The sequence below is a fragment of the Rhizomucor pusillus genome (assembly GCF_041956525.1).
Source record: "Rhizomucor pusillus strain CBS 183.67 unplaced genomic scaffold VTP01scaffold_5, whole genome shotgun sequence".
Classification (NCBI taxonomy): Eukaryota; Fungi; Mucoromycota; class Mucoromycetes; order Mucorales; family Lichtheimiaceae; genus Rhizomucor; species Rhizomucor pusillus.
Window position 1 is genome coordinate 385,133 of NW_027192147.1, and position 27,956 is coordinate 413,088.

A 27,956-nucleotide genomic window follows, 5' to 3' on the forward strand; every position below is an offset into this window, starting at 1 on the left:
TTTCTTTCCTCTTTCACAACATTTTCTCCTTTTTCAGTACTCTTTTGAGCGATATTTACACTGCATGTCGTTAATGAGCGGCGGACGGCGCACCACGCAGGTCACGACAGCAGCGGGCTTGATATTGCTGGGAACACAATGTGCGCTGGCGCAAAGTTCCACAACTACCACCACCACGATGCTTCCCTCCTCATCACCTGCAGCGCCGCCAAACGTTAATACCACTGGATGGAACGCGGATGATACCAATCAGCCCGAGGAAAACAAAAGCTGGCTGGCCCAGCACGGACGATTTGCATTTGTTATTGTTCTCGGTATCCTAGTTCTCGCATTGTTGATCTGGTACATTGTATGGAGCGTGCGCGGCATGCGTCGGCGGCTCGAGCGAGAGAACCAAAACCAGCTTCAAGTCTTACAGCAAATAAAGCAATCAAATGAAGCATCGGCTACAGCAGCAGCGCCGCAACGGTATTAACTACTACAACATCGCTGGCTGTGCTCACGCGACCCTGTGGCATGAATTGAACTTTCCCAACCAACGGCGCCGGCGCGCAGTAATTGCTTATACAAGTGCATCATTCACACGAGCTCTCTCTCTCTTTTTTTTCCCTTGCAATCGGCTCTATTTCCTAATATTCTATGCTATATCGTCATTGCTATCGTTATTCCTTCATAACTTCTCCTTTTAGACGCTTCTTTTTTCTCCGTTCCTGAATTGGTCCTTTAATAACACTTATTCCCCGACTAGTGAATTATCGATCGACCACCTGTCCAGGTCGTAACCTTTATCGTTATTCCTTCCCCGCATTATGCAATGTTTGACAGCCAAGGTTGAATCCATATTCATACGTGTAACCCATCTTTAACGAACATTAACCCTTCAATTCCCCGCGGCCGCATTGCAATTTGGATAATAATCTTATCTACATGGAATTCCATGCGCAGTTTTGTTCCCAGAGTTGGCTCCAATGTAGCTGAGTGTTTATATTTCATTAGCGCGGCGGCAACCGAGGATAAGCTCAGATAGCATCCGACGGTGTTATGCTCATCAATCGTTTGTGTGTATAAAAAGGGAAGAACCAAAGAAATTCTGTTTCTCATCATCCTCTTCGTTCCCATTAAGCTTGTCCAGAAAATGAAAGTATCTGTAATGGCATTGGGTGCCTTGCTGGCAAGCTTGGCACCATCAGCAATAGCGAATCACTGGGCACTTACAGGCGACGTTGCATGCCACGACCCAAGTATCATTAAAGAAGGCTCCCGCTGGTACACATTTTGCACTGGCGACGGTATTCAAGTCTTGACCTCGGAGGACGGGCTCGCGTGGGTGCGCGCTCCACAAATCTTCTTGAAGGCCTTGTCCTGGTGGACCAAGTATGTGCCTAGCTTTACAGGCATGAACGTCTGGGCTCCCGATGTAAACGTCTTCAACAACCGTGTCTACATATTCTACGCCGTCTCTACCTTTGGCTCGCAGACTTCTGCTATCGGTTTGGCTACCGCTGACTCGATTGGCGCCGGTTCCTGGACCGACCAAGGCGTGATCCTGACTTCGGATAGCAGCAAGGATTACAACGCTATTGACCCCAACCTCGTGATTGACGCAAGCGGACAGCCCTGGCTCGCGTTCGGCTCGTTCTGGTCCGGTCTCAAGATCACAAAACTCGACGCTAGCACGATGAAACCCACTGGAACCATTTATTCGATTGCTGCCCAGCCAAACCTGAGCAATGAAATTGAAGCACCTACTATTATCTACCGCAACGGCTACTACTATCTCTTCGCATCCATTGGCCAGTGCTGCAAAGGCGTCGATAGCACTTATCGTATCATTTACACTCGCTCCAAGAGTATCACTGGTCCGTACGTCGATGCTAACGGCGTGAACGCTTTGGAAGGAGGCGGAACTGTCTTGGACGCTGGCAATGCTCGTTGGAAGGGCCCTGGAGGCCAAGATGTGAGCAACGGCGTCATCGCTCGCCACGCTTACGATGCTGATGATAACGGAAATCCCAAGTTGCTTATCAGCGACCTTAACTGGAGCAATGGCTGGCCCACTTACTAGAATACCATCAACACAATTTTTTTGCTACATATAAATAAAGGACACGTTGGATCGTTCTGTGCCATGTCTTATAAAGTGCACATTCCTCGTTCATACGTGCATAATGGATCATCGGAATAAAAAATCACCTTAAATAAGATATCCTCAATATGAGTCAAGCATGAACGCCTCTTGCTTTTCTTGATTGTAATCGATACTAGTATGAACCTTATTCACGATTCTTTTCGAAAAGCTCAGAGACCTTGCCACAACTACAAAAGATCTGCAAAAAGAATAGGAGCGCATCGCTGTCTTCATATGCATACGTATGCTCCTTTACCAAAGATATTGGCGTTATACACTCCAACAAAACGGGAAAAATGTTACATAGAATAAGGAGACAGGTTCATCATTTTCTCTCAGAAGCACAGCAACGACTTCCGCAAATAAAGGAGTCCTTAATTAATTCATGGCTATCATTTATGATCTATGGTTGTTACAGACTAAGTACAAAGCAAGAAACGTAATCGGTGGAGTAACTTTCCAAGTACAGATACGTACTGTTACTTTGAGCATAATGTCACAAAAAGCTTCATTTACATTGAAAACATAAGAGAGCAGTTAACTGCAGAAGGCTGCGTCGTGGACCCTTGATCTTCGAATGCCTAGATATTTACCTATAGATCTACGATAGGCTCCAATGCAGAGTCTGCCATGAAGGATTAAAGAAAGCATGGAAATAAGATATGTAATAAAGAAGAAGGGAGAAAGAAGCAAGTTGGGCCGTAGGATTATGCATAATGTAAGCAGTTCCTTGCATATTTTCCACGTTGTGCTATCCAAAAGAATATTTAGATTTCAAAAATGGTTTTGGCAAAATATTTGTAAAGGCTTGTTACAATGACCTTGTAAATCCATCAATTGTCTATCAAGAACACAAGATGCGCTCTACTCTCGCGATTGCCCTCCTCTTCTTTGCATTCACTGCTTTCATCTAAGCAACAGATCCTATTACCAGCATATTATCCACAATGCTTGACCAAATACCTATCCCTGACGATATCGACGAGCCTAGGAACGAAGTAGCTGAGATCCTGGATCAAACGAGATCCTAAAGATGGCAGGAGGACTCGTCGGCAAGATCACACATGGCGCTAGAGATACGGGTCTCTAAACGAATGCAGCTTCACTTTCTCTTTGGAATCTATGGCAATAAACATCCACCGTTCCTTTGGGACGCCTTGTGTGTAAAAAATTATTAAAGTGAAAGCGATATGGTTTCAAGTAGCAAGCGCTGGCGCACATATGATGAGCTTCATTTTTATTCCAATAAATCAGTATCTTCCTTCTGCTGTTGATGCAGTCTTTCTTGCTCTCGAATGCTTTCAACGAGTTTTCGCATGACCGATGTTAATTTCAAGATATTCTTCTCGTACCGGGCAGATATTGGCACAATTGGTATATCGGTAAATTCCGCTTGCAATCTTGCCAAGTTGTCTTTAGCTAGCCGTACTTGATCGGCCTTGTTGGCAACCACGAGTGACTGGCGCTTTGTCAGTCCAGGCCTGTATGCCTCCAATTCATTCTGCAAGATCCTCAGATCGTTCCAGGGACTCGCCGAGCTCAAATCAATGACATATACAAGTATCTTGGCTCGTTCTACATGCCTGAGGAACGCATGTCCGAGCCCAATGTTGCGATGCGCGCCTTCAATAAGTCCCGGAATATCCGCGACCGTTAACTGATATGTATCGGCAAAGTCAACGGTTCCGACAAATGGATGCAATGTTGTAAAGGCATAGTCGCCTTGCTTTGGGTGAGCATTCGAGATAGCACCTAGAAGAGTAGACTTGCCAGCATTTGGCATGCCTACTAGACCAATATCTGCAATCGTCTTAAGCTCCAAGTCAAATTCCCGTTCTTGTCCTTTACGCCCCCGCGTGGCGAATTTAGGTGACCTGTTCTCGCTCGTCAAAAAGTGCGGATTGCCGTAGCCTCCTGCTCCTCCGCGGCACAAAACAACTTGCTGTCCTGGTTCGGTCAAGTCCACATGTATCAACTCGCCTTGCTGCTCCTGTGCCTCACGCCATTTCAGATACCGGTCTTCTTCCTGGATCATCTTTTTCGCCTGCTCGAAAAAATTGACTTTGCCCTCAGGCAAGTCTTGTGGCTCGTAGCGCGGAAAATGGACCCATCGACTCTCATCTGACTCTTGTTCTTCTTCCTGCATGCGTATGCTGGGCGGTCGTTGTCTGACAATGGTGCCCACAGGTACCGGTATGATTAAATCCTGTCCGGCCATGCCATGCCGTCCGCCACCCATGCCGTGCTGCCCTCGCTTGGCTGTACAGATACGCGGCACATGCCGCAGCGTTGTCTCGTCCGTACTCGCCATGACTACAACGTTGCCCCCGCGTCCGCCGTTGCCGCCGTTCGGTGGGCCTTTGGGTAGGAACTTTTCGCGGAGGAACGATACGCACCCGTCACCACCCGTTCCGCCTTTAGCAACGATCCGTACTACATCAACGAAGTTGCGATCCTAGCAAACGATCGGCGACGTCAATCGCAACGTGGCGGGCGGTCAAGGCAGCAGAACTTACTTTGCCTCGCAATTTGTAGTGGAATGCGGAATCAGCGTTCGATGTAGCTGTTGACTCTTGACGTATTACAACAGTCTGCAAGAACCGCGGGGATCTTGGTAATATCCATCGCTGTGAATGTGGCCGGCACGCTCGTGTTAACATGGTGAAAAAAAAAAGTTTGCATGAATCGGGGTTACTTTGGGGTCCAGGATGCTTCGACTGATGGTCACATTCGGTACGTCCAAACGTAGAATCAGTCTGCTATTCTAATGTTCTTGTATTTTACATGGAGCTATATTTAATCAGATGAATGTAAGTATGGAATAGCGGAAATCCAGCCATTCATCAATACAACACGTCAATTTATTAAGAGACGCTTTAAACGCTTGTTCGTCGCTGATCAGTAAAATGCCTCCTAAGCCCAACATAAGACTAAGAAATTGTATTACTTCTGTTCAATGTTTGTATTGCTCGAACAGCGAATAGTTATGGCAGGTGATGCAGAGATCACAAGGCATGGTAGAGAAGTTCTCTTCAGTAGGAATACTAGCCATGGACACGTAAATAAAGCAAAATCAAGCAGCCGTGAGGATATTGACGGTCATGGCTTTTGCACAAATTTTTTATTTTTCATTTTTTTTAATTCTTTAAATAAACAGTGCCGTTTAGTTCATATTGAGCAAATCAACGATGTATCCAGGAACCACCACGAGGAGGCGGTACGATCAATTCCCATCTGGCATAGCATGAAAGAGTTACTAACTGCCTGCGAGAGGCACCGTTTGTTGTTGGGATATAGATGGAACCCCCTGCCAAATGCTTGATACTGGCCTCCTCCGGTCCACCACCCGACTTCCCTACGCTTACCTTGTATGACACCCCCATCCCCCATGGATCCTCCTTCCCCTACCTCGGTGTTTCCTTCGGGTCGGATGGCACAATCGATGCCCAACTCCTTGTCCAAAGAAATGCCCACGCAGAGGTCAGTGCAATGCGTACCTTCCATTCCATCAGCGTTCTCCCAACCGGCTTGGGTAGACTCCTCTGTTCTCGGCTCTATAGCCAGTTCATTCGCCCAAAAATGATGTATGGCCTAGCTATCTGCACGTTCAACAAGAAGCACCGACAGATACTTGAGAGCGCCCAATCGACCTGCCTCCGTATGATCTACGGTGCGCACCACAAATCCTCCACCGTGGTTATGGCTCATCTAGCTAACCTGCCGTCTATGACGGAGCGTATTACCATTCTTCAGGCCAAGTTGCTCCTTCGTGCCTACAACTTGCCTGGCGACGCCTTGCTCACTGCGATCATCCCACTAATCCAACGTGCACGCAATGGTTCGTGGTACAAACTTAAGACCAATAACCTGATCTGGCGCCAACTACCTCTGCCGCGCTCGGAAACGACTACGCTTGAACTCAACAGTGCCATCCGTTCCTACCGTCGCGATATCTATAAACACCGCTGCCGACGCCGATACAGCAAATTGATCAACCAGTGCAGAAAATCCCTGGGCTTAGACCCAATTTTAAAACTGCCGATGTCAAGACTGGAGCGCAGCCTATGCATTCGTTGGCGTCTGGGATGGCTTCCGAGCATCAAGCCCCTTCCCTGCCCGAAATGCTCCCAAATAACATCCTCACGCCGCCATCTGGCCAACTGCTTCGACTTCAACCACCGACTACGAGCACCTCGCACAGTCGATTACCCCATCTCCTTCATACTCAACCGTCTACCTAAAGCTTTGCCAAATCTCCAGCTACGCTAGTATTGGACGTACACATGGCCAATACTGTGCCAAATTCTCGAGGAAGTTGATCGGCTCTGTGTCCGCCGAGAAGACCCTGCTGCACCGCCACCACCCGAAGACCACGGCAAAAAGTTCATTATGTAGTTGAACCCGCGCACCTCCCCACCTCTGCCCGTACCCACCACAAGTTCGTAGCATTATGGATATTTGCCCTACATAGCATAATCCACAGCTTTGATTTTACCTCTCCCCACCCTATTTGCCCTTTTTCTCTCCCATTGTACCATACCTCTTTCCTCTACATTTTTCCCTGTTGCCCATACAGGGTTTTTCATCCCCCCACGTTTGGATCGGACGAGGACAATAAGCTGAAAGTAGCGTGTGTCCATTTTCGTCTTTAATAGATCTATATTCATCCAATCAGTTCCCAAAAAGTTGTGGGGTTCAAAAGAGTATGCAGATTAAATCTGCAACTCATGGTATCTGTCGGCCTAGAATGCCCAGCTGACAGATACTGATCATATGATATATTCATCGATGTAAAAAAAAAAGCCCTGAACTGCCTTGACTGAGCGGGCTCATTTTCTTGACATTAGACAGGAAGGGCCAAAACCCATTCTTGTTATTCCGTCCGTCGCCGTTCCGTATCCACCGTTGCTTGCTTGACCGTCTTGAAGGAACTCCCGAGGCACACCCATTTGTCCGTTCGTCTTTCGACGACCTATAGAAGTCCCCACTTTCCCCTAGATAATACCGTGTGAGCTACCGGATGAAATCAAATGCTTCCATTTTCCACGGACCTTGGTTAGTATCGGAAGAGACCCTAAAGCCCCTTCCATCCGTCCGTCCATCGCCGTTCTATGACCTCCGCTGCTTGCTTGACCGTCTTGAAGGGACTCCTGAGGGACACATTCGCAAGGGAACCTACGAAAAGTTGAAGAAGAAAGGAGGGAAACGGCGCAACAATATTTTCGAACGCGTCATCTCCACTGAGATTCAAATTGGGGTGTCTGCATGTTGTAAGTCTGCATTATTGTTGTAACAAGATCCGACAATCTGGCTACTTATGTAATGCGTCGTTTTCCTCGTTGCGAGGATGTATGCATAGAATATGGACGGTATTACCTAAGATCATCGAATGGAATATCTTACAAGTAGTCGACGCCTTAAGTGTTCACTAAATTGAGCGGCTATCGTATATTGGTTTAGATATCATGTCTGCAACTAGGGAAAAGATTCTGCAATTTGTTAAAGTGATGTATCCTTTTAGAAAGCAAAATGATTTACATGCATATTCATATAGTCCTTTTTACACTATTCTGGAAAAGCAAGTTATGCTATCATTTACTCAGCTTTTTGTTGTTGAAGCGGCCTCTGAGCCAATGCTTTGTGAGCATCTGAGAGTTGCGATTCAAGCATCTTGATACGCTGCTCGTAGGATGACTCCTTGTTTGCAAGGTTGGTTTTTTCGGAATCGAGGACAGCGACGCGAAGCAAAAGTGCAGAGTTAGCCTTTTCTAGTTCAGCAACCCTTCGTTCAAGTGCCTCCATCTTGAGCACTTTCTTTAGGCGGGATCGCCTTGCTGCGTCGGTGTTCTTTTGCCGCTTAATGGCTGCTTCGTCCTGTGGGCTCAGCTCCTCGTTGCTTCGTTTTCGCCTTGGCGCGGATGATGGTGGATTGCTGGGAGCAGCCGGCGAATTTGAGCGCGGAGTCCTTGATTTCTTTGCAGTGGTTGTAGCAGCAGCGCCCGTCATATTTACAGGAGGAGTCAATGAAATTTGTTGTTTCTGAGCCAGCAAGGCAGCGATAGCCAACATCAATGGATTGTGCTGCGCAATGATAGGTGAAGGCGCCACGGATGGCATTGATACTGGAGTCGCAGGGCCAGGTGAAATGGGAGAATGAGGATGCAATGTCTTTATATTGGATTCGACTGCTGATTCTGATTCGAGAGGAGGGGTAGTGAGATAGCTGCTGCTGCTGCTGCTGACGTTGTTGTTTGTGTTGGATGATGGCGCGGAGGGGCTGCTGGAGTCATCATTGTCCTCCAAGGCGTCCTTGACAAGCCAATCGTCGAACAGCGGATCGACGGGCGAGGTTTGAGCGAGGAACTGATTAAAGTCGTTGTTATTGTTGTTGCTATTCATGTTTTCAACAGGGTAATAATCGGGTCTTGCAATTCTTCTTTGTGAGCTTGTTTAAGCACTGTAACTGACGTTGCGATAAACAGGACATGTTGATGGTTGAGCACGTGCGTGTAGTCCGCAGTTGCGTTTGTGTTTTCTGGTGATGTGGTGGAAGTGTGGAAATATAAAACTTGTAATGAAACTCGTACTCTATGTGTGTACGAAAACGTTTAAGCGGTGAAAATCGTGGCAGAAGCCATTTTGGTGGACAATACAAAGATAAAATGTAGCAGCAGTAAGGAGAAATAGGAAGATAGAGAGTTAGATAATAAGTTTGGTTTCCACCCAGAATAACGAGGAAGAAGGGAAAGGATCAACGGGGCAGTTATTATATATATCCCTGAAAATCCCGTCGCCGCTTTGATGTAGATGGAATGACTCACCGTCCGATGAGGAACCCCGCCCATTCATCGGTCGGGGAACCGCCAATAGGCTACTTCCTGTTTGATAGCCGCACTGCCGTAACCACCGTTAGGTTTCTATCAGGGGTTTCTCATGTATCTCGTTTGGTTAATGATTACTTTAATAGGCCCAAAATCCAAACTGCATCGCTTTTATTGCCAATCTCCCGGAAACCTGCAACCGGAATGGGAAAAACGATGCTATCTCAATTTCTCGATGATACTGTTATGCGAATGGTCAATTGGCAGAGACTAACACAACGTTAGCACACTAGCAAAGGATGCAAGTTGGAGGATGATTGCTGCATACTGGATTGCTATTCTGAGATGCTTCCCCATTGTCTGGACCCTCTTTGCGTCGTACAGACATGGATATCCAAACTTTCTGGAATAGTAGTTAAACCAAATATTCATCTTCCAAATGGTACCATGTCGTCGAAAAGATGGGTCCTCAGATCAAAAGTAAATGCATGCTTCCTTGACTCGTCTAATCAATCAAGAGTGCGTTGTTTGGCAGGACATCCTGGACATTTAGATCATTTGATAAATTCGTTATATGCATCTTCTGCAGCTGAGCATCCATTTTCCACCCGGGGGATAGATTATGTTCAAGAGACGGTAAACTTTGAATCTGCAAAACTTTGTAATCAATTGTTGCCCATAAACATAATTTACGTTATGCTTTGTTGGAGCTGGATTATTTCCCTGGAACAGGGTCAAGTCCGAAGTTGGAAGATATTATACGTTCAGGCACGCATCGTTATTATCCAGCTTCCGCGTTCTAAAGCAATATTACCAAGATTGTAGAATAATCAAAGCTCTTTTCAAATGGGAGACACAGGGCAGCACCCAAGAAACGTATAACAAAAGCCCATTGTGATTTTCATTGTGAGTACCTGGATTTTTTCAAACAGAACGTAATATTATTATCACCCATGATATCATTAGATGACGAGATCAAATGATATAATCCGTTTTGAAATGATGCGGCTGCTTCGGAAAAAGAGTGACCACCGCTAAAGTGACTCTTTTCATGCCCCACTTTGTTGATCTACATTTAGTAATATACAGATGCGTTACTGTTTTCACTGCCCGGCTAAATCATCGTCAGCGGATCCCCACCCCTTTCCTCCCTTATCACCGGTCAACGCCAGCTTACGGTACCAGTTTCTTGTACTTATCACCTGATATTCCTGTGTGTGAATTGTATACTGGTATTCGTTCCCTTTTTTGCATCACCAGGATTCTATTGTAAAGAGAAGGCAGGTGGTGTTTGACACGAAGCGCATCGATCGAAACCGCTGCGGTCGCTCTTATTCCACGGTAAACTAATATGCAGCAAATAATCATTGCAAAAGTCATGCAGCATTATGATATGACCCTCCTTTGTTGTAGGAGTTGGGCAAACTGCAATCTTTGGTTGCATACCGAAGGTTTCATGCGCAAAAGGAAGGTGGCGAAAAAGCAAAATTGCCGTTCCGTTCAAGGCGCCAGTTTTCATGGGCTGCAGCCGAGTTTGTCATCTCTTTCTTTTAAACCGACCCTGCCATGCAACACGGCCGATCGCCTTCTGCATCATCTATAGCATGGACTCAGCAGTCTGCCCTGAGTACTAACGGTGGCTCAGTATCCTCAGGCTCACCCATAAACTCGCCTCTAGCGTCGCCCTTGCTTTCACCATATGCTTCGCCGTGCGATTCACCTCGGGACCAGCTGCACAGCCAATTTGCTCGTCAAATGTCCTTGCAACCACCATCCCAGGGATTAGCGCAGCCTGCTAAGCAGAGCACCGGGAATACTTTTGTACACAAACTCTACAAGTAAGAAAGAAAAACTCTGAATCCAGTGATCTTGGCAAGATTCATTTATACATTGATATTTTTTTATACAATGATAGTATGGTCGTCGATAAGCAATATCAGCACTTAATTGCGTGGACATATACCGGCACATCATTCATTGTCTGCAACATCACAGAGTTCTCCCGCGATGTGTTGCCAAAGCACTTTAAGCACAACAATTTTAGCAGTTTCGTACGACAACTGAACATGCAAGTGTTGCATCGGCTCAATCCCATCTCGAGAAAGATTTGCTGACGCTGCACACTTTAGGTACGGCTTCCACAAAGTCAACAAGTCACCGAGAGGACACCGCGGCTTGGCAGAGAATCAAATATGGGAATTTTCGCATCCAAAGTTTGTCCGAGGCCGACCTGATCTCCTCGATGAAATCAAACGGAAAGCCTTGGAGCAGGAAGTCGTCCGTCGGGACACGGGTGATATCAACACGCATATGACCGTAATGCAAGTAGCACAGTCCGACATGATGCAGCAATTGGTCAATCTCCAGGAAAACTTTTCAGAGATTGTGAGAGAGTTGGCAGATACCCGTCGGAGACAGCAAGTGCAGCAACAAATGCTCAAGCAAATGCTGGATTATCTAACCCACCAGCAAGGTGCTCAATGTACGTATCTGTTGTTCGTGAAAGAAGAGATTAGGCTCAGATGGGAGCTAATCGGCGTTCATTGCCTGCGTGTTTCATCTCATATAGTACAAATCCCTCCCGAATTCAACATGGATGGTTACCAAGTAAAGACTGAGCCGGAACAGCCACCACCTCCCATTTATATCACTTCACCGGATGTCCATGGATCTGCGCATCAGTTGCAAAATATGTTCTTAGGGACCCAACCGAACCATACTTCTCCTTCGCCATCCCCACCACCACAACCCCACACTCCGCCACATCAGGATCTTGCGTCAAGTTTACCCACACGCCCTGCCTTTCCGCTCACCGTGCAAACACAAAACCTGCAAAATACCTCGCGACTGCACACAAATGGACACAGTAATTTTAACGTCGAACAGCAGCATTCGCCAATCTCTCCTTCGCAACTGTCTCCTAACCAAATGTATGCAGCCATGAATACGCCGTTACCACCCAGTCCCAGCCCGAACTCATTCCTATCCGACGACGAAGCTGCCAGCTTATACAGTCCCCACAGCCCGAATACGCCCAATGTCATGACCAATGCAAGCAGCAATAATAGTTCCACGCACTTGGCAGCAATAGACGCATTCAACTTTCAGCAACAGCATTCACAAAGCCTATCACCCTCGGGCTTAACGCAACAGCAGCAAGCAGCAGACATGTTTGGTTACCATATGCAGTCTGGAGCAGGATAGCATGTAATATAATAAACGTATCTTTGGCAAGAATGTTGCTGGTTTACCTTCCCGACCGACAGCCTGCTTTTTTTTCTCTCAGTTTTCTCTTTCTTTTTCACACATATGAGTTCTACAGAGGAGAAGCCAGCAAAGCGCCCCATCTATGAAGAATCGTCCCAGTATAGACACTGGCGATTCAGCGCGGCACAGCTGCGGGAGATTCGTGAAGCGAGCAATCGAGCCGCCGTGGAACGCGTAAAACAGAATGTCCACGAAGAAATGGTAAGGACATACTCTTGCTACGCACGCCGCAGATAAGCTGATCCTTTGACGATCCAGCAAGTTGCAAACAACAATAACGGCTCGGAGGACAAGTCTGAAGATATGCGATATTTGACAGTCCAGGACGAGCTTGCGCTGTGCCAGTTTTATGAGAAGCAGCTGCAGGGCATATGCCGACACTTGAAGTTCACAGACGCGGTCATGGTAAAGTTTTCACGCGCGCATGGTGGAAAGAAGGGCAGTTGCGTCTAACGCTGGGATACGTTCAGGCAACAGCAGTCATGTACATGAAACGATTCTTCCTTTACAACACCGTTATGGATTATCACCCGAAAGATATATTGCAAGTGGAGAGAAAGAAAAAAAAGGGATATTAAGTCTAAGAAGGAACTCATATCATCTTGGCTAGATTAACATGTCTGTTCCTTTCCACCAAATCAGAAAGCGAGCGTATCTCGATCGACCAGTTTGGCAAGTCCTTAAAGCTGCCCTCGACAGACACAGTGTTGAAACTTGAATTTACCGTGTCGCAAGGACTCAAATTTGAGTTTCTCGTACATCATCCTTATCGACCTGCCTACGGGTTCTTCTTAGATATGCAGGTGAGCTCCCTTTTCGTTCTATAGTTGTATGTCATTTTTTAAAGTTTTCTTTGGTAGACACTCGGGATAGATCACAAGGCATTGTTGGAAACATACAACAAAGTCAAACAGCAAGTGATACCCAATATATTACTGACGGATCTCCCGCTGATCTACCAGCCATCTCAACTTGCATTAGCAGCATTTATGATTGCGGGTAAAGAAAAGTTGGAAAAACAGATATTGCAGTAAGTAGAGGGAAAAATAGTGATCTCGCATGTTTTCTGTTTAATTGGATATGTTTTTTGCATGTAAAGGTATATGGAGACAAGGCTAGGAAGCGAGGATGCAAAAGCAACGCGTCAAGTCATGGAAGAGATTGCGAAAGTAGTTGGGGAGTTGAAACTAGTAACTCCAAATGAAGCCAAAGTAATTGATCGACGGCTGCGTGTTTGTGTAAATCCGGCAAAGAATCCAGATTCGGCGCTGTAAGTATAGCAAAAGGCTACCCGCAAACGTATGAATAGGTCATTGATCGTTTGACTACTAGGTACAAGAAGCGTGCAGCAGAGAAAGACGAGGATCGGCGGAAAAAGAAGGCACGGGTGGAGAGCGACGACGACGATGATGACGAATTTGACGATGATGATTCTTCCTGATTATTATTTTTTTGTTGTTTTGCTTTTGAATTGTTTGGCGCAAGTATCGCAGTACCATTTTCCTGCAGGCGGCACATCAAGTCCCACGCAACCCAAATGGAACCATTCAATTTCGCACTGCCATCATCTATGAGTCAATTGTTTTTTGTTTCGCTGTCATTACTTACATCATCATTATCACATGCCACCATCTCGCCAAAAGAGACCTGACGACAGTAACAGTACACGGGTTCGTTTGGATCGATGGGCAGATTTGAAAGTGAGATGGCCCTAAACAAAATGTTGATAAAACTTGAAATTTTTTGTGCAAACGAACGCAGATCCTAAAACGTACGCTTGAGCACGTTGCACTGGGTCCTGATCAATATAAGCTGCTTGATCTTCTTCTTTTGGTGCGCCTTTTCGTCCTTTCCGTTTACGTCCTCTCGATACAGATGTAGGTCGTCCTCCTATGTAAATCAGCTCTCTGTGAGTTTAAACTGTCCGATGCATCAGGCAAATTCAATTACGTTTTCTTGCTTCTAAAAGTCAGTTTAGTGCCTGATCATTTGCATAATCTGTGCTCATTTATTCTTACCTTTGGGCTCATTGCCAATGGAAGGTACCGACCCTGCAGCAGGCACTGCATTGGATCGGTCGGTTATGCGTCCGGGTCCAATGAGCTGTTCATCCTCAAACTTTTGAAGATCCATATCTAGCCGAGAGCACTGCTTATCGACCTATATATGTGCAGCAGTGTAAATTCTCTTTGCATGCAATTCTTTCTTTTGTCATCTATATTCTTACAGCATCGTAAGTCGATTTTGCCAGCGCAAACTTTTCTTCTCCACGTTTCAATGCTTCGTTCAAAAGTTTCCCGATACGCTGTAATCGTTTTCGTCGTTCTTCGGTGCTCAAAATGTTTTGTTCGTTCGATACAGATATCACCTGTGACGCAACTTGTTCCATTATATCTATTGCGACAGTTATTTCATACATTAGGATGACGCACAGAGATAGAGATAAAGAGAGACATACTTTCTGCCTTCTGATCCAGTTGCTTAATCAGTGTAAAGTTCCGTTGTAGTTCAAGCGGCAGTGATTCAATAGCTATTATTCGTTCGATACGAGTCAACGCATGTGTTTGCAGGACTACGTGTGTGAGGATCGACATACTGTCTACATAGCTTCCTAGGTACGACATGCCACTTTCCGTCGCTGCTGCCGCCTCGGCACTCATGGCTGCCGTCATTACACTTCTGCTTTTTGCCGGGGAGCAAAGTTTGCGGGGCGGCCGACTCGGAGTTTGACGGTCATTTCAATTGATCTGTCAGTCCAAAGTTTCATTGCATTGCTTCCCTCAGCACAACTGAGCAACACGAATTGAAAATAAAAACTTGAAAGGAAAACGAGTGTAGATAAAATGTACATATAAGCGTTGCTGACAACTTCGTCCTAGCCAAAATTTCACCGAGTACTAACTTGCGTCCTCTCTGTAAAAGTCAAATCCAAGGATAACTGAGAAAACCTGATGTCAATCCACCTTGGTGTAGAATGGACAGGCAAAAGATAATGGCGCATTGATATGTATCAGTAGAGTCTTATGGATATCTTAATACCTATAGCACTGCATCGGAGATTTCCACGCGCCAAAATCAGTGTTCAAAGTTTACATAGAAAGGCTTTATATGACATCAATGAATCAAGCAAGGTGCTCACGAGACTGGAGAAAGAAGTAGGAAATGCTAATGCTTCTAGTCACACATGCATCTCTGCGGGATTCTGAATATTATTATCTGAGGCAACGAGTGGTAAATGATAGAGAATGCAGTGCAAAGATAAGGCTGCGCTTAAAAGAGCGTTTCAATGTGGCGTTGCATTATTCTCACTTGCGCGGGTTCACGGCGGTTGAGAAGCATTCTTTTCTAGAGAGGCTACGGTGGGTTCCGAAAGATGTGACACGGTCTTGTTCTTCGTGTCAGACAAGCAGCATTATTCTTTGACGTTGTATCACAGTGATTGTGCACGTGGACATCCCAAAGAGAGAAGAGGCAGAGGGTGCACAAGTGTGTGTTTCGTGGTTTCCAAGAAGCCCACCATGATGGCGCAAGAGGAAGGGCAGGTCGCGGCGATCGTCCGACAAAATGACATCGCCGAAAGAGCGCGCGGAACGCACGAGCACACACAGAGAGACAGACAGCGCGCGGCTGTCAAGACCGCAGAGCAGGGGTTGGTCTCTTTCTCCATCTCCAGATGTTATTTCTTTTTCCGTTTTGCTAGCGCCATTTTTTGTCTGCGTATTTAAATAGTGTGCCGCGCGCTCAACAAAAAAGCGGGCAATTCGCACACACACACAACAACAACCCCGGCTCATTCTTCCGTGGCCCTTCCGATCTGATTATTCCCTTTTCTTCAATTTTTTCTACGTTCTCTTTTTCTTCTATCTTTTTCTTTCGTTCTTGCTTAATATATATATATATATATATATATATATATTTACGATCCCACCCCCATGAGCTCGCTCTTGAAGAGAATTGGCTCAGCAGTCCTTGGAGGCAGCATGGGTCCTCAGGTTGATGAGGACCAGATTCCACCTTGCGATCTGCTCGTCGAGGACGCCTGCTCCTCCTGTCCTGCACCTTGCGACGACCACGAAAAGTACCCTTCGTATTTGAACTTTGATATGACTTCGCCGCTGCTTGGATCAACTAAACCATACGGACGTCATATCTTGATTGCGACAGGCAAAAGCGATTGGACTTCCCACATTGACGAAGAGAAAGGCAGTTTAGCAGCTGCATTGTCCGAGATTCTCGATAAAGAACGCCAAAAACTGGGGTGGCGATGCGTGATTACCAACACATCCATGATCAACCAGTATACGACGTTATCTGATGGATACGACGTGATTGTGTTACCTGACAACATCATTGTTTCCAACGTGTCGCCTGACCGCGCTCAGGACTTCTTTGACACTTATATTAACAAACCATTACCGAATCTAAATGAGGAATCGAACGCGAAATCTGGTGAGAATGGAAACGCAGCAGCTGCGAACGGCCACAGCAGCGAGGAAATGAAGGCTCAAAAAAACCCGTACGACAACCTCATCCTCATTTGCTCGCACAAGAAACGCGATAAACGCTGCGGTGTCACTGCACCTATCCTGGGCGCTGAATTCGACAATGTCTTGCGTGAAAAGGATCTCACGGAAGATCAGTGTGCGGTATTCATGGTCAGTCACATAGGAGGTAAGGATCGATCATGAAACACTCGACGATTTGTCCGCTCAGTTTGAATTGATATATTATGCATCAGGTCACAAGTTTGCAGGAAACGTCATTTGTTACATCAATCAAGGCAAGACTGGCGTCTGGTACGGGCGGGTCAATTCTTGCCACTGCAGGGCTATCATTGAAGAAACAATTGAGCAAGGCAAGATCATCAAGGAGCTTTATCGAGGTGCAATGACCCACAGTTTCGAGGGGTCCAAAGCCGAGCGGCTCAGATGGTAAAGTTGTAGTGGAGGAGCAACAACAACAAGAACAACATCATCATCACTCCATCCGCCACTCTACATTCTCCAATGTGCGGCTACTAAACTCACCATCATCACTCCTACTTCTGAATGTTGCCGCATTGTGTCTCTAAATATATTTTTGTTCCCTTTCTTTGTTTCTTTTTCTCTTTCTTCCCTGTTTAAACAGAAATATCTCTCCCTATTATTGCATACCCCCTGCACACACGCAATACATGTATACACACGATCCAACAGCACACTCTGCAATTAATCCGATAAGAATAATATGCAAAAGAAGGTTTCTAAATCTCATGTGATGACTTAAAATGTAAAATCTGATAACTATCTTTTCATGCTAATCGCGTGGGGTAAAAATTCCAACGGATGTCCGTCCCGATAAGCTTATTATCCTCTCTATGCAATTGAATCCCTCGTCTACAAGCCTCACCATGCAGTTAAACGCGGCGTAACTTGTAGCAGGCCACATGCAGTCCTTCATTTCTGCTATCTGATCGCTTACAAATCTATGAATAAGGCTACAGCGAAATTACGTGTTGATATCTATCGCGTGAGCTAAATGGAGTCAACAATCTAAATGCTGATCAAGCGAATGCTTACCAACTATCACCAATACGATTGAACCGAGTACTTGTGCGGATAATAGGAATTCACATTGATGGCCCTAGCGGTTCAGGCAAAAGTTACACTCGACTGTGTCTGTGCACAAAGCGGCTACATACCACTCGCATCCTCTGGAATGGTATGTAGCTGTCTTATTAAAATCTGGAAAGACGGATCATTTGCAACTTTGAATACCAGTCGAATCCGGTCTTAATCAATCCTCGACTTCCTGTGCAGATGTAAGCAAGCGCAAACCTTCTTCGCTTCCATCCACAGAATCAATCACCAGAAATCGGTAAAACTTTCTAGCAGTACAGTCAATGGAGATACTCCCAGTGGCAAGCATGTTAGATAACGGCCGGAAGGGAATTGACTTATAATACTGCTTGAGGCTGCCGACTACGGGTTATCGAATTAAATCTTGGCGTTTCTTTGCCTGCAGTGATATCAAATCAAGTGGAAGCCAGGGGACTCAGTTTGCAGTCGTATATTTATAGACAATCCTTAATTTCTGTCGTATTTTCCTCCGTTATCTTTCAAGTTTGCCTAGTGAAGTTGAAGAACCAGCCTTGAATGGTATCTGTTACTATCATCAGAGGTGGAACCTGCGGTAGCTACGCAGTGCAGTAAGCGATCAGGTCGCAGAGGGAAGAAGGCGCTGAGTAGTCGGTCATTAAAACATGTTTACGGCATTGTTGGCGAGTGTCAGGCTGGGGTGCGTTTCCACCAACCACACTGTAAGCATAATGAGTGTAAGTACACGTACTAGCCAAATGATGATTCCATACCAATGTTAACAATCCTAAAGTCGCACCATCCGAAGCTATCAGCACTTCACTCTCGCATGTTCAAAGCCAAAGCTGAAAGAAAACTAAGGTATGATGGGAGGAGATCGCGTGTGACGATCGTTGAACTAAACCGAACACGGTCTCAGCTTTGAGGCTATTGGCAAGAAGATAGGAAGGAATGAGGTTTACGTTGCTTCGATATTTTACGGACAGGTGAGAGCCGACTACTGGCAAGCTGGAACGAAAAGTGTCAATGTACTCACACACACACACTTGTGTCCAGGCCAAACCAAGCGATGAAGAGATTGAGAAGCTTTCTGCAGTTTTGAACCTCCCCGTTAGTCATCTCAAGGATGATCTCGGCGAGCACTTTTATCCTGACCGTGGAGGGTAAGTTTATGCACAATGTTCAGGCAGGATCCCGGTAGCGCTCATCGCGTTCGCCATACATAGTTTGATGTCCGTTCCGCCCACCGATCCTGTTCTCTATCGTCTTTATGAAATGCTCCAAGTATACGGCTATCCCTTGAAAGCCATCATCCATGAAAAGGTAATATTGCCTCGCATTTGCATCATCGAAAGGTGCGCTTAAACATTATTTTGTTTGTATAGTTTGGTGATGGTATCATGTCGGCCATTGACTTTACTGCGCAGGTAGACAAGGTATGGGAAATTTATGGACAAACTTTGTGGTATGGCCGTTCAGTTTAATATTGCCTTTCTAGGTCGAAGATCCAAAGGGTGATCGTGTAAAGATTACCCTGGATGGCAAATTCCTGCCTTACCGAAAATGGTAATTCATGCAGACTCCACCCGATCATCCGATGTAAAGAGAAACTCTTGGTTGAATAAACACCGTGTATGAGCAAGATTTCAAAGCATCAACGTTGCTCTAGCTGGATACATGGCTTTCATGGAAGATGATTGCTATGCGCTTGCAAGTGAGGATGTAAATAGACCGTCAGATTTCTCGAGTACAAGATCCTTTGGGGCACGGTCCATGAAAAGCAATGTATTTTCACATCTACAAAGTGCTACGCACGCAAAATAAAGGACTAGCATATACTGTATTTTAAGTGTAAATATGGTACAATGTTTATTCAGCTTCCAAAGGTACAGTAGTGTGCGCAGCGAATTCATAGTTGAAATCGCCTTTTGTGAATGGGATCTCCCATCCTACTTCTTTGGCGTTGACCAGCAACCACAAGCGAAGCAGATGACGGGTCTTTTCCGGTTTATCCGTGTAAGCAGTGCGAGCATGCAAAATCTGGTAATTCTGAACAAATTGGATATCACCGACTTGGAGGTTCATGTTGAGTGCTTCGCGTTCACACAGTTCTTGAATGTACTTCATAGCCTCAGCTTTCTCAGGCTCGAGTGTCAGGCCTGGGAACCGTGTAATTGTTTCGAAAAAGTGTGGGCCCCAGAATGTAAACAAGCGATCCTTGTAGTAAAGCAGCGGCGAGGCTTCCAAGTATGGCTTTTCATCCGGACCATGTTCGTTTTTCCTAAAAGATAGATCTTGTCAGCACAAAGATGCACCGACCTGCAGTAGCAGCAGCAACAGCATATATGAAAAACTTACTTGTCCCAAAGCCAAGGCTGTTTCATGAGCTCGACAATGTCCGGGCGTTCTTCTCGAAGTCGGTTGTAGACTGTGTGCGATGAAATAACAGAGGATAGACCGCCTTCGTATCCTTCTTGAAGGCAGAGAAGCGCAACTACATCGGTGCCATCGACGTGGAAAGGCTGCGCCTTACGTGTTGCGTAAATGCGCGTTGTGGGTTCTTCGGCATTGTACAGACTCTTGGTGGTCGAACCAAAGGTTAAGTCCTTGACATGACCCAATACATGTCCCTTTGCGTTTTGTGCTTTGCGATGTCCTATATATAATTAATGTCAATTACCAATGCATTTTCGTTTACATATAAGCATCAGTACAACATACCGATATACGATCCAATGCCCATAAAGATGGCCGCCTGATCTTTGCGTTCATACTTTTGGATAGGGAAACCACGAACAAGGCCAAACCCGAGACCGTCGAACAAGTTGCGCTTTTGGTCATCAATGACCTTTTTGAACGTTGTCAAGGGAAAGTTCTCCGGTTTGATTTCAGTCTAACATCAGAAAGGATCAGTGTGATTGATTTCAATAAAATATGCATATAGAAAGTACCAATTCCAAGTTGAGGCTCTTGAAATGCTGGAGTGCACGGTCAATGTCGGCAATATCCTCCTCGGTAACATAGTAGATCCATTTCTGGGGTTGCTTTTCGAGCTCCTTGCCATCCCACACAGACGGTCCAGTGATCTTGTCCGGGAAATCGGCTTTGATGTAGTTGGTGCCAGTGGTAGAGAAGCCTCGCCAGGATTTGGCAGGACCTGGTGCATTGTTGTTGGTGTTGTCATCAATTACGGCGGCAGAGGACATTATCGGTAGGAGAAGAAGAAATTAATGAGAATGAGATGGTCGTTACTCGTATTCCCATCTGTTGATGGTTTTATATACGCTAAACTTTGGTCGCGCAAGTGTATGTGTATATGCAAATTATGCATTCATGCGTCTTAGACGATGCCTCATGACGAGTCCGGTACGGGGATTGCGTGATTGTATTACCCGCCCCGAAATGGCGCAATTTTCTGCTCCTCCACACTCAACTCTCATCATTAATTTCGAATTGGAGCACTCCCATTCGATCGTTCATTGCAAGACGACGCAAAGATATCGCGTCATTTTGTCTCTTATCTCTCTCTCTCTCCCTCTAGCGCTGCAGATCCGACCATGCGGATTTATCTCACGTCAAGGATGACAACTGATCACGATAACTGGTGCGACCTCCGGAATCTTAGCAACAATAAAGCGCGCGCCATGTATGTTCAGCGCCAAAGCACATACAGATGCTTCATAGTTGCAAAAGCTTTGCGGAGCAAACTTGGCATATAAAATTGAAGGTATGCGTCGATTGATGTTCTGTCTTTCTTATTTGGCTGATCGAGAACAATTTATATTTACAAAAAAGCAGATAAGCATTGCAGACTGCTGCTGAGCGAACAAGAACGAGATATGCTAGAAGTCCCAGGCACCGGTGGCTACACCGCGTCGTTCTATTCTTAACTAGGACTTTTGACAAATCAAGCCGATAATGTCAGACATTGTAACAACGCCGATGACCTTGTGTGAATCCTTGTCTTGCTTGATCCAGACGCGGTGGGTATCTTGAGAAATTAAGGCATCAATAATCTGCTCCAACGACGTTTCCGGGGTTGCAACAGGCAAAGTGTTGGATGCACCACGCTTTCGGACGTATTCCAAGCACAGCAAACCCAATTCCTCTGCATTGTTCAAATTCGCGTTTGGAAGATCTTCCAGAGACAGGTCGCCTACCAAGTTCCCGTCGCTTTTATACGGTGATCATCAGTATCGATTTTGTATTATTTTCAGGCCTCCTTCTCGTCTATCTAACCTGTCAACGATCGGCACTCCACTGAGATTTTTCTCGGCCAAAAGTTTGTATCCACTGAGTGCAGACTGGGTTGCCGAAACGGTTGCGAGGGGTCGTGCCTTGCCGAGCCCCAGGTCTGCAATGGACGCACGAATGTCAACGTGACCTTGGAGACAATCGGGATGGGACCGAATGTGCCGAATTATATCCGTCTGGGACAGCAGCCACAAGTTTTTCTCTTTAGGATGTTCGTAGTCCACTACAAGTGACCGATGCACGCCAGTGGCAAATGCACTTAGGGTCTAGTGAGATGACGACGAGCTTTAGTGTTAGACAATCCTCCTTCTCTTTTTACTTTCATATACTTGCAGCGAGCAACGTGTCTTGACTGTCCGTCTTGTGTAGCCAGTAACTCTCACGGTCACTTTCCAAGCCGAGCACGTTCTCAACCGGATCCGAGAGCGTAAACTTCTCCTTGTTGATCACATCCGCGCTGCCGACAAGATACAGCAGGATATCAAATAGATTGATAATGCTGACAACCTGGGTGCTATCGTGAGAAAAGATTGGCAGTGAAGTGATCTTGTTTGTGTGCATCAAGTTGAGAGCTGTTTGGATGGACACGGTAGGACTGACGGCAATTAACGCTCGCTTGTTTTTAGCGAGATGGAGATCATCCGGTTTCATTTGCGTGATATACATTTTGTAGGTCTAAGGAAGCGGTGAAAGAGAAAGCGAAAGAAGGTGTGTAAATACATATGCACCACCCCCGTTCCAAAAAAAGGACTCGGTACATTTTGCCGCTTTTGTAAACTCGTATGATCTTTTGAGTTCAATACTTTTTGCATTCTGGATTATGGATATTACTTTTACTTTGCACAAGATCGGTTTTATCAACGTATTTTGCACCATCCATCTAGAATGAGATCTGCAAATAGATAGTTCAGCGAAACTGCAATGCTACTGTGCGCTGGCAACTTGTTTGTCACTGTAGATTGGGGCGGAAGAAGAACGTCGGAGGAGGCCAACGCGGTTATGCCGCTGACGGGCATACGTCTGTGCATTCAGTTATTACTTGTAAGAGCTTACAACACGCGTTTCTTCGCAAAAAATAATCAAAAATCATCCTCAAGGACATTTATATAATTTAGTGTTGTGCATTTCTGCTTAATTCAGGGAAGTGTAGTGGGAATTCTTCTCTGAGTCTCGTGTGGCCATCTCCAAACGCAATCTGGCGCAATGGTTGTTGTGGTTGGAATGACATGGCAATGCTCACGGACGCTGCCAGTAATCCGCCTACACTATCTCCTTTTGTGCAGATTGTTGTGTCGGCAACCGGATGTGTTTAATTCAGGAAGATATGAAACAAGACAAAAGTAAATAAGGCGGAAGCATTTCGCGTCCTCAAAGAAGCAGCGGCTACCGATGCCATTGATTTTGTACACAGTTCAGAGGATAGAAAAAGAGAGACAGTCGATATTACCGAAGCATTTACAGAAGTATAGAAGAAATCCGAGAGTATGGAACGGATGCTTTTAGCAATAAATTATAGTTGCTGATCTGTTGTACATATGATTGAATTCATTCGTTGTCTATTTCCAAGAAGTGGGTCAAGGGTATCAGACTCTTGTTCTTCTACAGTCCTGACGTTAATGAAATAAGTGTATTTCACCATATTGTCGGGCACTGCAAGAACCGTGCTTTTTTGTTCAATGCATTAGTAAGCGTATCCTTTTTGCTTTGCATCGAGCATGCAACGCTTAAGCAAAAAGCTGCGCAAAGATCAGCGGATCATGTGTAAATTCAAACGTGTCTATACACCAAAACGACCGTCCGTAGGCCATGCCTCAAGTAATAATATTTGATTGAGTTACCTTTAGATCCATTGTATGCATTCTTATGCTTATTAATTGCTGCAACTTTTTTTTTTCAAGGATAATTGACCCAAGTCTCTGAAAAATGATTCTACCGTAACGGGTATTTGTTGAGCTTCCAACGCCTCTTGCGTTACACAGCTGCATAACCCGCTGCGTTTTTTAAGTCGCGTATGTACCCGATCAGCTTGCAGCTCTCTTTCACTTCTCGACATGACTAAACCTGTGGCACTGATCACCGGCTGCACCAAGGGCGGCATTGGTTAGTGCTATGCCCTGCTATTCAAGTTTCTGGTGCTCACAGTTGTCGTTGTCTCTCCTCACCACCTCTCAGGCTACTCATTCTGCGAGCAATTCGCCAAGAACGGCTACCAAGTGTACGCCACAGCTCGCCGTGTAGAAAGCATGGAGGGACTTGAAGGTGAAAATTCATCTGGCATTTTCAAAAGTAACCACAACGTATTAAATGCAAAATTCACAGAGCTCGGATGCAAGCTTTTGCGATTGGATGTAACTGACAATGCTTCTATCAAATCCGTTGTTGATGTATGATTTCTTTTTTATTTTCTCTCATGTGATATACCCAATCCGTTCTAAATCTCTTGGTAAATCCTGTTTTCAGCAAGTGATTACCGAAGCTGGCCAGATAGGTAGTTGAAAACTATAAGGCGAACTCATGAATACTGACTGACGAATTTGTCTCAGATATCCTTATCAACAATGCTGGACGACCGTAAGGCTTCTAAAGTCGGATCATGGAGGGGAAGAAAATAACCATACTCGTTTGCAGAGGAAACGGTGCATTGATGGACATTGATCTCGACGACGCACGCAAATGCGTTGAAACCAACGTTTTCGGCGTTTTGGCTGTGACCCGGGCTGTCGCAACGCATATGGCTAAGCGTGGATCAGGCAAGATCGCCAACATTGGCTCGGTCGTTGGATACGCATCTACTCCCTGGGCAGGTAAGCAAAAAGAGTCAAAAAAGTCTTGTCGGACTTGTCACGACCATCCAACTACTATTAGGTGTCTATGCCTTCTCCAAGGCTGCAGTGCACTCCATGACGGATGCCCTTCGCCTCGAGCTTGCACCGCTTGGCATCCAAGTGATTCTCGTCGCTCCTGGAGGAGTAACTTCGAACTTTGGCAACAATGCAGTGACAACAATTGATATACCTGAAGGTGAATAATATTTATCTACTCCTCATTAAGCATCTAACACTGATAATCGGTTTGTTTGTAGGCTCCTTTTATCAGTCTGTAGCAAACTACATTCTTGCACGTGCAAACATGTCGCAAGGTATATATATAAGATTGTCGACTACATATGATGTATGGTTTAGCTAAAACGCTAACACATTTGAACAGGACCCGGCTCGACACCGACAGATGTTTTCACCGCGCATGTCACAAAACGGTTACTGCGTCGCAGCCCGCCTAGCTACGTGACATTTGGAAGCAACTCGTTCTTTTTCTTGATGTTTTACTACCTTCCATTCTTTGTCAAGGATTACTTCTTCTCCAGAAGAATGGGTACGATTTACGTCAAACGGATAGCAAACTAGGAACCGAGCAACAATGAACATTAAAGGAAGACATTGATACTTTTTGGGTTTCTGTTGAAGTTTATTTTTTTTAATTCTTTTTTACAAAAATCTGTCTGTTGAAACGACATGTCCAATCTATCATTTACAATTAATGTGGGTTGAAGAAGAAATTGCATCATCATCATCCCCGGGGTGGTAGTTGAATACTAAGTATGTATAGAGGGAAATAAGTAGAAGGAGAAAGCAACAAGGAAAGTGATATAGCAAGCATGTTGAATACAAACGGGCAAGAAAAAGAAAGAAAGAAAGAACGGGAGGATGACAAGAGATATAAAGGTTACATTGCATGGATGAAAAAAAAAGGAATTGGTTTAGACGTGGTTGTTCAAGTCGCCATATGTTCTGAGCTTGCGTGCAATGGCGCCATCGATCTCCAAGTCAAAGAGCTTCCAGATACCGCTTTCATCCTGGAAATCATTGTGAACAATGTTGATCAGGTACCAGTTGTTCATGATATCCAGAATCAAGTTGGCTGACTCAGAGTCACGGTCGTAAATGCGAGCCCATTCGCCCCACAATTCAAAGGCTTCGTCCTATTGTGAACGCAACATAATTGGTAACCTGTCCAAAACAGATTTGTATAAAGAGTTCTTTTTGCATACCTTCCAAGCCATGAAAGCCATCGATTCCACAATGGTGGGCTGGATAATCTCCTTTCCAGGGAAGACACCCCAAGTGACAGCAGTTGGCTGGTCATTCTGGGTGTTGGTCTTAAAGTCGCCCTGCTTGTTGACAGCATGGTAAGTTACTTGAGGATCCTGGCTGATCTTGGCGGTAAGCTCCTCTAGTTTCTCGGGGGAGACAAAGAACTCGAGATAGGCCTTTTGATAGACGTATCCGTTCTTGGGACCCCAACCATAGATCTTGTGGGAGCTCTTGGCACCGTTGACAGCAGGCTGAGAGTTGATGGTTAGATAGCCGAGCAAGTTAATAGCAGCCAAGCGTTGACGGATGATCTCAGTTTCAGGTTCAAGCTGCTGGGCACTCCATGGAATACCAGCAATGGAGCCCTTACAGTATTTGGCAAAGACCATGGCAATATCGTCGACGGTCTTGGGATTGCCCCACATTTCAACACCTTCCTGAGGCGAGTATTTCAAGGAGACACCGTAACCATCAAGTTCACCAAAGGCTATTCAGATTCTGCGTTCAACAATACTGCAAAGATTTTCGGTGGACAATTTTCTTACCTGGAGAGCGAGAGTCACCCCATCGACCGTTGGGAAATTCATCCCAAGATTCAGTGCGCTGGATATAGCTCTTGGTACGGTTCTTCCAAAAGATCGGGCGAACGTTCTCCTTGGCACGCTTGCTGGTCAAGGCAGGATTCCATGGGAGAGGCTTGATGTTCTCCAATTCAGGAACAAGCTTGAGGCGTTCAAGAATGATGCGAGAGCTTCGCTCAAGGTTGAAGGTATAAATATGGAAACCATTGATGCCTGCTTCTCTGAACTTGCGGATAAATTCGATAGTCAAGTTGATACCGTATTCCTTGACCGCAGCGTCGTCGTCCTTGATGGGTTCGAGATCATCCCAGATCTTTTGAGGAACGTGGTTGTTGCTGAAAGAGATGACACGCTTCAAACCATTGTAGTTTTGGATGGGGAAAACACCGGGGAGGATAGGGCATTTGATGCCAATAGCACGGCATCGTTCGACGAACTTGATGAAAATGTCGGCGTCAAAGAAGAGTTGGGTAACTACAAGATCAGCGCCAGCGTCGATCTTTTCCTTGAGACGTCGCAAATCGTCTTCCTTGTCAGGGTTGTCGACGTGACCCTCGGGGTAACCTGTACATAGGTGGTAGCACAATGAATATCATCCCTACAACGCATCAAGATTCAAGAAAAAAGTCTTACCAGCAACACCAATGCAGAAATAGTCGCCATACTTTTCTCGGATATACTTGACAAGATCCACAGCGTGCTCGAAACCGTTTTCGCAGGATTCCCAGTTCAATTGGCCCTTGGGAGGGTCGCCGCGGAGGGCAAGGATGTTTTGACAGCCGCATTCTTTGGCAGCCTAACGGAGTCATCAGTCAATCCGCTTGCTGTTTTCAACGTTAGTTTTGGACATTGCTACTTACTTTGAGAGCAGCATCGATCTTTTCGACGGGCATGTTAGTACAAGTCAAGTGCATCATAGTTTCCAAACCATAGACGGACTGGGCAGTAGCGACAAGTTCAGTAGTCAAATCAGCCGAGGTACCGCCAGCACCCCAAGTAACGTCAATGAACTCGGGGCCGTAACGCTGCATTCTCTCCATACGGTCATAGAGGTTTTGTACGCCCTAACAAAAGATGAATGGGGTAAGGCACAAGAGCCGTTTTTTCCACAGGCTGTCATCGGATGAGCCTGGTGGCCTGCCGGGTTTTACCTGAGGAGTCTTTGGAGGAAAGTACTCAAAGGAATAAAAGTAGCGGCCTTCCTTCTCGGCCTTTGCGATCTTGTCAATGACTTTCAT

The 27,956-nt window shown here is 45.6% G+C and overlaps 15 protein-coding genes across 15 annotated transcripts; 8 read left to right on the forward strand and 7 right to left on the reverse strand.

The window, feature by feature from the left end:
• Positions 1 to 73: 73 nt before the first annotated feature.
• Positions 74 to 475, forward strand: VTP01DRAFT_8267 (uncharacterized protein; the record flags this gene model as incomplete). The annotated part of the gene is made up of 1 exon (XM_069387369.1): positions 74 to 475. One exon carries the CDS (start codon positions 74 to 76, stop codon positions 473 to 475), a length of 402 nt encoding a protein of 133 aa, XP_069241145.1.
• A 660-nt stretch (positions 476 to 1,135) lies between these two features.
• Positions 1,136 to 2,065, forward strand: VTP01DRAFT_8268 (uncharacterized protein; the record flags this gene model as incomplete). The annotated part of the gene is made up of 1 exon (XM_069387370.1): positions 1,136 to 2,065. The coding sequence occupies one exon, from the start codon at positions 1,136 to 1,138 to the stop codon at positions 2,063 to 2,065; it is 930 nt and encodes a 309-aa protein (XP_069241146.1).
• A 1,300-nt stretch (positions 2,066 to 3,365) lies between these two features.
• On the reverse strand, positions 3,366 to 4,788 carry VTP01DRAFT_8269 (uncharacterized protein; the record flags this gene model as incomplete). The annotated part of the gene is made up of 2 exons (XM_069387371.1): positions 3,366 to 4,583; positions 4,645 to 4,788. The coding sequence occupies 2 exons, from the start codon at positions 4,786 to 4,788 to the stop codon at positions 3,366 to 3,368; spliced, it is 1,362 nt and encodes a 453-aa protein (XP_069241147.1).
• Positions 4,789 to 5,425: 637 nt separating this feature from the next.
• Positions 5,426 to 6,397, forward strand: VTP01DRAFT_8270 (uncharacterized protein; the record flags this gene model as incomplete). The annotated part of the gene is made up of 1 exon (XM_069387373.1): positions 5,426 to 6,397. The coding sequence occupies one exon, from the start codon at positions 5,426 to 5,428 to the stop codon at positions 6,395 to 6,397; it is 972 nt and encodes a 323-aa protein (XP_069241148.1).
• A 560-nt stretch (positions 6,398 to 6,957) lies between these two features.
• On the reverse strand, positions 6,958 to 7,218 carry VTP01DRAFT_8271 (uncharacterized protein; the record flags this gene model as incomplete). The annotated part of the gene is made up of 2 exons (XM_069387374.1): positions 6,958 to 7,122; positions 7,180 to 7,218. The coding sequence occupies 2 exons, from the start codon at positions 7,216 to 7,218 to the stop codon at positions 6,958 to 6,960; spliced, it is 204 nt and encodes a 67-aa protein (XP_069241149.1).
• A 505-nt stretch (positions 7,219 to 7,723) lies between these two features.
• On the reverse strand, positions 7,724 to 8,527 carry VTP01DRAFT_8272 (uncharacterized protein; the record flags this gene model as incomplete). Its single annotated transcript, XM_069387375.1, has 1 exon — positions 7,724 to 8,527. One exon carries the CDS (start codon positions 8,525 to 8,527, stop codon positions 7,724 to 7,726), a length of 804 nt encoding a protein of 267 aa, XP_069241150.1.
• A 1,988-nt stretch (positions 8,528 to 10,515) lies between these two features.
• VTP01DRAFT_8273 (uncharacterized protein) lies at positions 10,516 to 12,153 on the forward strand (the record flags this gene model as incomplete). The annotated part of the gene is made up of 4 exons (XM_069387376.1): positions 10,516 to 10,787; positions 10,865 to 11,017; positions 11,079 to 11,431; positions 11,519 to 12,153. The coding sequence occupies 4 exons, from the start codon at positions 10,516 to 10,518 to the stop codon at positions 12,151 to 12,153; spliced, it is 1,413 nt and encodes a 470-aa protein (XP_069241151.1).
• A 105-nt stretch (positions 12,154 to 12,258) lies between these two features.
• On the forward strand, positions 12,259 to 13,657 carry VTP01DRAFT_8274 (uncharacterized protein; the record flags this gene model as incomplete). Its single annotated transcript, XM_069387377.1, has 7 exons — positions 12,259 to 12,417; positions 12,475 to 12,621; positions 12,687 to 12,760; positions 12,827 to 13,019; positions 13,077 to 13,246; positions 13,316 to 13,486; positions 13,549 to 13,657. 7 exons carry the CDS (start codon positions 12,259 to 12,261, stop codon positions 13,655 to 13,657), a joined length of 1,023 nt encoding a protein of 340 aa, XP_069241152.1.
• A 3-nt stretch (positions 13,658 to 13,660) lies between these two features.
• VTP01DRAFT_8275 (uncharacterized protein) lies at positions 13,661 to 14,888 on the reverse strand (the record flags this gene model as incomplete). The annotated part of the gene is made up of 8 exons (XM_069387378.1): positions 13,661 to 13,774; positions 13,825 to 13,927; positions 13,992 to 14,106; positions 14,167 to 14,178; positions 14,235 to 14,376; positions 14,444 to 14,610; positions 14,675 to 14,746; positions 14,813 to 14,888. The coding sequence occupies 8 exons, from the start codon at positions 14,886 to 14,888 to the stop codon at positions 13,661 to 13,663; spliced, it is 801 nt and encodes a 266-aa protein (XP_069241153.1).
• Positions 14,889 to 16,148: 1,260 nt separating this feature from the next.
• Positions 16,149 to 17,151, forward strand: VTP01DRAFT_8276 (uncharacterized protein; the record flags this gene model as incomplete). The annotated part of the gene is made up of 2 exons (XM_069387379.1): positions 16,149 to 16,887; positions 16,955 to 17,151. The coding sequence occupies 2 exons, from the start codon at positions 16,149 to 16,151 to the stop codon at positions 17,149 to 17,151; spliced, it is 936 nt and encodes a 311-aa protein (XP_069241154.1).
• Positions 17,152 to 18,457: 1,306 nt separating this feature from the next.
• VTP01DRAFT_8277 (uncharacterized protein) lies at positions 18,458 to 19,362 on the forward strand (the record flags this gene model as incomplete). Its single annotated transcript, XM_069387380.1, has 7 exons — positions 18,458 to 18,529; positions 18,586 to 18,653; positions 18,712 to 18,778; positions 18,849 to 18,955; positions 19,019 to 19,115; positions 19,178 to 19,228; positions 19,291 to 19,362. 7 exons carry the CDS (start codon positions 18,458 to 18,460, stop codon positions 19,360 to 19,362), a joined length of 534 nt encoding a protein of 177 aa, XP_069241155.1.
• A 299-nt stretch (positions 19,363 to 19,661) lies between these two features.
• On the reverse strand, positions 19,662 to 20,998 carry VTP01DRAFT_8278 (uncharacterized protein; the record flags this gene model as incomplete). Its single annotated transcript, XM_069387381.1, has 4 exons — positions 19,662 to 20,073; positions 20,151 to 20,448; positions 20,514 to 20,685; positions 20,744 to 20,998. The coding sequence occupies 4 exons, from the start codon at positions 20,996 to 20,998 to the stop codon at positions 19,662 to 19,664; spliced, it is 1,137 nt and encodes a 378-aa protein (XP_069241156.1).
• Positions 20,999 to 21,682: 684 nt separating this feature from the next.
• Positions 21,683 to 22,712, reverse strand: VTP01DRAFT_8279 (uncharacterized protein; the record flags this gene model as incomplete). The annotated part of the gene is made up of 3 exons (XM_069387382.1): positions 21,683 to 21,965; positions 22,032 to 22,312; positions 22,380 to 22,712. 3 exons carry the CDS (start codon positions 22,710 to 22,712, stop codon positions 21,683 to 21,685), a joined length of 897 nt encoding a protein of 298 aa, XP_069241157.1.
• Positions 22,713 to 24,097: 1,385 nt separating this feature from the next.
• On the forward strand, positions 24,098 to 25,450 carry VTP01DRAFT_8280 (uncharacterized protein; the record flags this gene model as incomplete). Its single annotated transcript, XM_069387384.1, has 9 exons — positions 24,098 to 24,146; positions 24,219 to 24,305; positions 24,366 to 24,430; positions 24,507 to 24,534; positions 24,590 to 24,617; positions 24,675 to 24,850; positions 24,912 to 25,067; positions 25,129 to 25,185; positions 25,254 to 25,450. 9 exons carry the CDS (start codon positions 24,098 to 24,100, stop codon positions 25,448 to 25,450), a joined length of 843 nt encoding a protein of 280 aa, XP_069241158.1.
• Positions 25,451 to 25,803: 353 nt separating this feature from the next.
• VTP01DRAFT_8281 (uncharacterized protein) lies at positions 25,804 to 27,956 on the reverse strand (the record flags this gene model as incomplete). Its single annotated transcript, XM_069387385.1, has 6 exons — positions 25,804 to 26,025; positions 26,095 to 26,624; positions 26,683 to 27,282; positions 27,352 to 27,514; positions 27,579 to 27,782; positions 27,870 to 27,956. The coding sequence occupies 6 exons, from the start codon at positions 27,954 to 27,956 to the stop codon at positions 25,804 to 25,806; spliced, it is 1,806 nt and encodes a 601-aa protein (XP_069241159.1).